At 34.6% G+C, this 9,248-nt stretch overlaps 1 protein-coding gene across 1 annotated transcript in view; it reads left to right on the forward strand.

Annotated features, from left to right (window-relative positions):
• MAP4K3 (mitogen-activated protein kinase kinase kinase kinase 3) overlaps nt 1-8,947 on the forward strand; it is a 105,337-nt gene extending 96,390 nt beyond the window's left edge. Inside the window, exons 31-35 of the mRNA XM_004686272.2 lie at nt 1,612-1,680; nt 1,761-1,853; nt 4,544-4,614; nt 6,754-6,809; nt 7,446-8,947. Of these exons, the coding sequence (XP_004686329.2) occupies nt 1,612-1,680; nt 1,761-1,853; nt 4,544-4,614; nt 6,754-6,809; nt 7,446-7,533 (377 nt within the window). The 3' untranslated portion in view covers nt 7,534-8,947. The remainder of the gene's footprint in view (nt 1-1,611; nt 1,681-1,760; nt 1,854-4,543; nt 4,615-6,753; nt 6,810-7,445) is intronic.
• Nucleotides 8,948-9,248: the final 301 nt, after the last annotated feature.

The following is a 9,248-nucleotide window of genomic DNA, read 5'->3' on the forward strand; positions in this document are numbered from 1 at the left end:
AAAAAAAAAAAAAAAAGAATGACTACAAATATATTCACTGAAACCTGGTGACAGTTCTTATTAGTACTGAAACCCAAGATTTGAAACAGCTTTCCTTTTAGGGCACATTACTGGAGGAAAACCTGACTACCCTTTGGCACTATCTTAGGAGGCTTCTCTTTGGCTCCCTCAAATTCCCTGTGTTACAGTCTCTATATTCCTTTTCAGACAGTTGGTGTACCCCTGCTTTCTAATGCTTCCTCCCTAATGCAGCAGGGGTTGCTAATTCATTAATATCTACTTGTCATTTAATTTGAGTTAATGTCTTCTCCCAAGGATTTTATTTTAAATCCTTTCCTGCTAGTTGTTGAATGACAAGCCTCATTTCCTGACAAAAGAATTTCCTACCATCCTCTCAAGGAACTTTTGATTACATTCTCTTGCCATAATAAAATCCTAACTTTACTAGAAGTGTAACAAATGTGCTTGATTCCTACTTTTGAAATAATAAGATTGGGTAAGGGAAAGGAAAGTTCGGCTAAGTCTTTCAGCAGATGAAATTATGATCCATTGGTTCTGCTGTACCTCAGAACCGCCTGGAAAGCTTTTACGACTCCTGTTTTTCTATGTCAAAACACTCCCAGTTAAAGAGTATCTGAGAGTGACAGCCTGGTATCAATATTGTTTTTTTATGATTTATTTATTTATGCATACAAAACTGGGGGACAGGCCAGGGGTGCAGGGGCAGTGAGAGGGAGGATTCACCAGAGACAGTGGGGAGCAGAACAGGCAGATGCAACAAAGTACACCACTGAGAGGAGCAGCGGGAGAGAGGAGTGGTCCACTGCGCCATATGAATCACCTCCTGGGCAGGGGATCAAACTCCCACTGATTCAGCTGCTGTGGCCAGCTTGCAGTGCTGCATCCTAACCGGTTGCACCACCAGGGAGGGCTACTATTAGACATTATTTTACTATCTCCAGAGATGGACTAAATCTTATGGGAACTAGAAAACAGACCAGGCAGACCGGAAATCAGGCCCACTCTCCAAGGAATATAAGACCAAAAACAATGGCCTGTCACTTAGCGATTGCAAGTTGGGTGTTGGTGCGAAGCGTGGGATATCCTTCACTTTGTGGCAAATGTAGTCATTAAACATTTTCAGTTTGTAAGAACTGTGATAAAGCATTATAATAAAAATAATATCTCTGGCATTTTAGTAGTCCTTCATACTGTTGAAAACTCTGTAGAAATTAACTTTATTTGTACTTGAAGTAATTTGTTTGACTGATATTTTTAATAAATGTTTATTGCATGTGTTAAGCACTGCCATATAATGAAGTACAAAGCACAGTCCATGACCTTCTGAATTTCCAGTCCTAATCCTAATTCAAATGAGACTCCTAATTTCAATGTGAAAAAAAGTGATTATCACCAATACTAATAACAATAATTAACACTGTTGAACCTCACATAGTTTAGCACTTGGATCAGAGTTTGAACCAAAGCAGCCTGGTTCAACTGCTCTGTAGGTTTATTTCAAATTTTCTTGTGCTTTAGATATTATTTTTTTCCTCTGTGTTTTAAATATTACTTTTTTCCTCCTAGTTTATTGAGTTTTTTGTGTTGTAGATACCCCACAGACAAGTGTTACTCATGTAACCCAGCTGGAGAGAGATACCATTCTTGTGTGCTTGGACTGTAAGTTTTAATTTATGCACATCTTATTTTAGGAAGATTTATTTTATCTTAGTTTCTGAGTGATTTTTTTTTTTCTTTAGGCTGTATAAAAATAGTAAATCTCCAAGGAAGATTAAAGTCCAGCAGAAAATTATCATCAGAACTTACCTTTGATTTCCAGATTGAGTCAATAGGTATATCAGTTTTTTATTTCGTCTTTCATTACATTGTGAACTACTTTAAAACAGTTTATCTGAAATTATAAAAATATACTGCAAAAGCGTAATCTTGTAAGAATATAAGATATAGTTACTGTGTGGTCAATATTAGGCATTTACATATTCTCTAAATTAGTTTGTGCTATAGTAATGTAAATAATGTTATTTTCCTTGCAGACTTGACATGCCCAAATAAATAATTAAATGGCATTTTTCATACTGTGTTTATGAATTTCTATTTCTTTAAGACTCTATATAGAGTTCTGCCGTACACATTTTAAAACTTAGTTATTTCTGTACTCTTTATTTTTGCTGGTATATCTCTGATCAGAGAGTTTTAAGTATATGGAATCTCCTTATTCTCACTTTTTTTTTAACAAGAGTCATAAATATTTCTGATAAAATGAAATGATTGTGAAAATGATCATATGTGAGATAGTGCTGGGGAAAATGAATGACAATTTAGTGTACACAATTTTTCTGGTGTCCTTTATCAGTAAAATAAAAATGTTTGTATGTGTACATGTCAGCAGAGGGTAGAGCCAAGAGCGGATAGTTCACTTTTTTTTTTTTCTGGTTCTGTTTCTCTGAGCCCTTCTTACTAAAACACCCCTCTGCCAACATGCAGAAGGTAATGATAAGAAATCAGTTTTGAGGAATATCTGTTCAGATTTTTAAAATGGTATCCTTCTTAAAAACACATAGCCAGGGCCCTCCCTGGTGGTGCAGTGGGTTTAAGCACAGCACTATAAAGCTAGCCTCAGCCACCTCACAAATTCGATCCACGGCCAGGGAGCTGACCCACATGATGTGGCAGACCTCTCCTGACCTGCCCACTGCTCCCCTCAGCATTGTACTTTGTTGATCTGCCTGTTCTGCTCCCCGCTCTGTCTCTGGTGAATCCTCTCACCAACCCTGCACCTCTGGCTTGTACCCTAGTTCTGGATGCATAAATAAATAAATCTTTTAAAAAAATGTTTAAAAAAAAAAAACACATAGCCAAGGAGAAAAAAGAAAGATAAACATAAAACAGACACTATAAGCTGTATACAGGTCTGAACCCCCAAATTTGCTGGACCCTTGAGTGAAAAAGAACACTTGAAAATATCTCTAAGAGGTAGGGAACCAGGATCAGGCTCATTGTTGAGGTACCTGCTAATCAAGACTTGTCCCACATTGAGACCTACTAGTTTTATAGGTGATTTTTATCCCCTACCCTATAGAAGTGATTTCAGATGGTAAACAAAGAAGGAATAGTGAACAAATCAGTGTTTTACACTGATACTAAAATCAAACAAAATTAGTAACAAAAACAAAACTATCCAATAGATTTTGAAAAATCTAAAACACTAGCAAATATAATTCTACATTATCAAATAGTAGATATGTTATCCCAGAAAAATAAGAATGGCTCAGCATCAGAACATTATTTATGTACATAATAAAACAAAAAATAAAATGTTATGGTCTTCCCTGGTAACCTAGGGGTTAACTCTTAGCACTGTCACTGCTACAACCTGAGTTCAGAGTTTGATCCCAGCCTGGGAGCTCAGCCTGTGATCCACATGGCGCAGCAGATCTCTCCTGTCTTCCTCTCGGCTCCCCTTAGTGTATTTCAGTCAGTCTGCCTGTACTGCTCCCCACTCTGACTCTGGTGAATCCTCTCCCGCCCCCCACCCCCACTTCCCCATACCTCTGGCCTACACCCTCATTCTTCTGCACATAAATAAATTAAACTTAAAAGAAAAAAGAAACAGTGATTAAGCCACTGGGAGTGAAAGAGCTAAGGGGGGGTCAAAAGTTAGACTCACATGTAAATGGAAATTTGTGGCATTTATGTCAAGGAGAAATAACTATCATAACAACAGATGTTCATGATACAGCTGGCTGGCTGTACACAAAAGGCAAAATTAAATATCTTCTTCACTGACTCACACTAATATATATTTTAAATATAAAAAGCATAACTGAAATTTTTAGAAAACATAGGCCCTCTGTCGCAGTTTATCTACTTGTAGATATGTTTGTCAGAAAATGTTTTATACTTATTCAGGAAGAAATAGAAGATTATTGTAGCATTGTTTATAATAACAAAAACTTAGGAAAAATTTAAATGTTCATCATACCAAATATGTAACAGTTTGAAGTGTTTGCTGTGAAGTTTATACTAATATATAATATAAGCTTAATGGGTAGTGGTGATAAAAAGACGCACGGGAATGACAAATACTCAGTTTGTGCTTATCTCGAGCAAATACTGGAGTGTGAACAGAGGGCACACAGGGACATGGTGATACTTGTTTTTATTTAAAACAAAAAGTAAAATAAGGCAAAATAAGGCAAAAAGTAAAATAAGGCAAATAAGGAGAGTTGAATGCTGAATACATAAGTTTTAAGCTATTCTCTATATTTTCCATGTGTTTGAAATTTTTTTTTAATTTTATCAAAACAAAAAATTCTTGATACAAAAAATTTTCACTGAATTTTTTTCTCACCAAAAAAGTAATAAATAAGTCTTTTTTTTTTTTAATTTTAAAGGTAAAAATGTGCAATGGCTGACATTAGTAATTGCAATATTGCTGTGCAAGATAGAAAAGGGATGAAATGATGCTTATCAGTTGAACTTTTGTACTATTAACAGTAACTGAGCTGTTCTTGCCTGCTAGTTTGCCTACAAGACAGTGTGCTAGCTTTCTGGAAACATGGAATGCAAGGTAGAAGTTTTACATCTAATGAGGTAAGTGATCTTTTTAAAAATTATGTCCATTAATCATGAGCTATTATCAAATTCAAAATAATTTCTTTACCTTTGGGAAATTCTGAATGATATAAATAATACTGAGTTGCTAGCTGTCCTAATATTAATGATATTAAAGCTGTTGATATGTTAACAGCGCATACTTTATGGCCACCTCTCTCTCCATCCTTTCATTCAGACGAGGTCAGTGCATTCATCTTCTATGATTCCAGATAATCACCCTTATATTCAACTTTCCCAGACCATCACCTGCAGCAAGAGGGCACCCTCTGTCCTGGGCCACCTTTTCTATTTCGTATTCAGAGACAGTGATCAGGAAAGGCTATAAATAAAAGTGTGTATTTTTGAAACCACCCTGATTTCTTGTACTTTATTTACTAAATGTAAGATTCTTTGCCCCTTTTCCTTTTATTAATTTTTAGCTCTATCTTGTAAATCCTTTCTACCTTACAGAAATAATTAAACCCCACGTTATGTGAAAACAGTCAGTTCAGTTCAGTATTTATGTGCTAGGGTCAAAAATAAAGCGTAGTACTTGACATCTGAAGTATTATAGGCAAGTGAAATTGTCAAAAAGTCTTCCAACCCTCCAAGGCCAGTACCAGTAGTAGAACTTTTACAGTGAGCATTGGAAGGAAAGGAGAACCTAAAGGACACTAGGCAAAAAAAAAAAAAAAAATAGCCCATTTATGGACTGTTTTTCCTGTAGCCAAGAACATTCATCTAATAAAGTAAACAATGTAGAAACATGATCGTGAGCATGCATTCTAGAATCAAGACACTCCAAGTTCAAGTTCAGCTGTGTTCTTTAATAACTCTTTGACTTTGCCATATTATTTCCTTTGCCTTTATTTTTTGATTTGTGAATTGAAGGTAAAAAGTAGTACTTACTTGATAGGGTTGTTAAGATTAAATGAAATGAAATATGAACAGTACTTGCTGAAAAGTCTGGTAAGTAGTCAAGAAAGAGTGCTGCTAATATGTTTTAGCAGTAATCCCCAGAAGAAGGCTCAGTTCTCAGGAAGATGTTTTTTAAAATCACTTGAGGGAATAAAGCAGGGAGTAAGAATAGTCAACAACTAATAAACACTACTGACTGAGAAAGGCGCGATCACAAGAGGGATCTTTTACCAAAGAAAAAGATTGCCCAAAGACTCATTTTGAGAAACTTTTTCACACTACGCAAGTAGTCCTTACCGAGTGTAACTGCTCCAGAAATGTTTTCTTATGTTCTTCTAGTCGGCTAACCTCACATACACTGCAGCTTGCTATTGATGAGCTGCTCTTCCTGGAGTGAGCAGGCTATTGCCTTTAAATGTACTGCTTTACCAAAGAAGTTTCAGAATCTCTGGTGCTTTCAGAATATTTGTTGAGGAACTAATAGGATAAATTTAGTTTCAAATCATACTATTTCTTTGGTCTAGCAGATTTGGGGGAGAAGTTACTGCCATCATAGTATGGACTATTTTGCTTTCAGTAAGCAATTAATGAAAACTTTAGGAGATTGGGTAAGAAATGGGAAAGAATTATCTATTGAGCAACTCTTACTTAAGTACCCAAGAATACTTAAATATGACATTATACCGCTAGGTATATTGACATACCCTGTGATATTTAAAAGAATATTGCAAAATAGCAATTTTCTGCCCCATTTTGCAGAAGGCAGAGCCATCTCCAACAAATTAGATGATTTGCTCCAGTGACTGGGAGGGGCAGTATTAAAATCTCATGTCTGCTCTATTAAGTATTTCCTATCATATAGGCTTTTCAGTAAAAGGGCCAGATTTTAAGTGCCTTTACTGCTACAGTAGCATTGCTGTAGACATAAGGTAACTAGCCTAAGTCTTCTAATAATAAAGTGAACTAGGTGCTTTGCATCTAAATTTTTCCTTTAATTTTATAATTTTACAGGCAAATGGTTTTCCTACTCTTGTATTTTAAATTAACCACAGTTTTCCTAGACTTATAAATGGGAACAAATTGAAATATCGTATGTGCTGACTTAGCCAATTAACAGTCACAAAGGGAAGTCATCTTAGGAATTAATGTTTCTTTTCTACAGAGAGTTATAAATTAAATGCACATATTAATTTCACAAATTATGTTTTAACTGAACAGGTAACACAAGAAATTTCAGATAGCACAAGAATTTTCAGACTGCTTGGATCTGACAGGTATGAAAGGGTTTAACTTATATTGATAAGTACATCTGTACGTCCAGTGTGGAACTGGTTTCTTTTTCAAAAGAACTGAGACACAGTAGTATATTCAACATTATGTTCTTCACACTATAAAAATCTACAAGTCATAAAATTCTAAAAGCCTTTGTGAATGTGCCCAGTCTTGCAAGTAACAGGAATATATAGGCCTGCCAGTACTAGTTTTGCATTAAACATACTACTTAAAGTATGATTTCTGTCACAGGAAAGAGGAAATAGCATATGTTAACAAATGGAAAATACTTGGGTTTAGTGCCAAGTATTTTGGGGTTCTATTCTGTTTTATGTTCGGACTCTTAAACTGTAAGTTATTTTTAGAATTTATATTAGAATTATGTTTCCCCCCAGTTATTCCTAATACAGGTTTTCCCTTGTACTGACTTTAAGTAGGAGGCACTAGACAGCAAAATTACTTCCCAGAACTGGAACTACTGCTTTAGTCATAGTGATTTGAGAATGATTTCTGTCCACAAACCAAATAAACAGCATTATAGAGGAATATAACGAAGGAGAAATAGGGGAAGGGAACCTAACCATTTTCAAGAATAACTTTATTTTATTCTATTTCTTTTATTTGTTTATTACTTTTAGGGTCGTGGTTTTGGAAAGTAGGCCAACTGATAACCCCACAGCAAATAGCAATTTATACATCCTGGCGGGTCATGAGAACAGTTACTGAGAAATGTGCTTTGACAGTTAACTGTAGAAAGAAAGAACACTACCGCTGCAACATTAATGGATGCTTGAAGCTGTACAAAAGCTGCAGTAACCTGGCTTCAGTTACTTGTAATTTATTGTGGCATGAGACAAGATGGGGAAATTTTTTGTTTTAAGTGGTATGGATATATTTAGCGTATTGAACCACACAAGTGCTTAACTCATCATTATGTAATCTTTGTACATATAGGCAGTATTTTTCTGTGAAACTTCATATTGCTAAAGACATACACTAAGAGTTTATGTAGATAATGTACTTTTATGAGATGTACAAGTAAGTGTCTTATCTGTACAGATGTAAATGTTGATGAAAAATGCAATTGGGTTAATATTTTAAGAATTCTTTAGTACATTCTTGGGTGTGGCTATATTGCAAATGGGATGCTGGCAATGAAACAGTACATTTAACACTTGTATTTTTATTAAATGTAATTTAGTAATATGAATATAAATCTTGTACCTTTTAAAATTGTAATGGAGGCTGTAATCATTTTATAATCTTGTTTTTAATTTTAATGCAAGTACACTGGTGTTTATATTTGCACAAAGTATTGATATGTGATGTATTAAGTCACAAAAGTAAGCTGTGACATTGTCAATATGCATTTGACTCCACAACATCTTTTTTAAATGTATTTGGATTATTCTTTGTGACACAAAGCAATTAACCACTTGTTGTAGTAACTGGTCTTTTTATATTTAAGCAGACTCCTGTAAGATTGCTTGTTTGTGTTTAAAAACAATATCTTTGAAAAAATTTTGAATCACAGAATAGCGGTACCATGATATAACACTGCAAATGTTGTATGAATTACAGTGTGCACAAAGAATCAATTAACTTAAAGAGTCCACACTAAACATTTCATATAATCACACTGAGGAACTATAACATTCCGTAGAGTATGAAGTGGTTCAAATTTCTTAGTGGAATTTTTGCTTTTATTGGCCTTATTTTATGATCATTTTCATATTTCTTTTGATGTATAGTATTAACAGATGGCCAAAATGATTTAGTTACTACCTCATATAAACAATATAATGGTTACTACACATCACAGGAACTTAGTTTTGGTTAAAGTCGTTTTTGATTGCTTTTTACCAATGGACTATGTATAATATACCAAGTTTCAGCAAAGTATACACTTTTGGCTCTTTGGTATATTTCTTTATATTTTAATGTGACTGTATACACTAAGAACAAACTAAATTGTGATTTATGGTCTTCATTTATTTTAATTGATAATGCTTTTAAATATGTTCCTGATTGTACATAGTGTAAAATAAACATGTTTTTTAACATGCTGTTGTATAGTCTTGTCATCTGGCTTAATCTGTATATAGCTAGTTAACATTAAAATATATGAAAGAGGAAAATAATTAATTAATCTGCATTAAATCCTCATTACCCATTCAGATCATTGTATTTTTTATTTGATCTGTGATCTCAGTTTCATGAAAGAATAAAATTCCCACATTTGGGAAAAGGGCCTTTTCTCCTAGTCGGGAAAAGGGCCTTTTCTCCTAGTCAGGAAAATTAATTAGGCATTATATAGTCTTTGGGTTAGAGCAGTACTCAGAAACAAATTCCATTTCTCAGCCCAGTCCTGCTCACCACCTGCTTTTGTAAGTAAAACTGCTTTTTGGAGCACAGCGTGTATCCATGCAGGTATATGGTTG

The sequence above is a fragment of the Condylura cristata genome, unplaced genomic scaffold (assembly GCF_000260355.1).
Source record: "Condylura cristata isolate star-nosed mole 26May11 unplaced genomic scaffold, ConCri1.0 scaffold00020, whole genome shotgun sequence".
NCBI classification, from domain to species: Eukaryota; Metazoa; Chordata; class Mammalia; order Eulipotyphla; family Talpidae; genus Condylura; species Condylura cristata.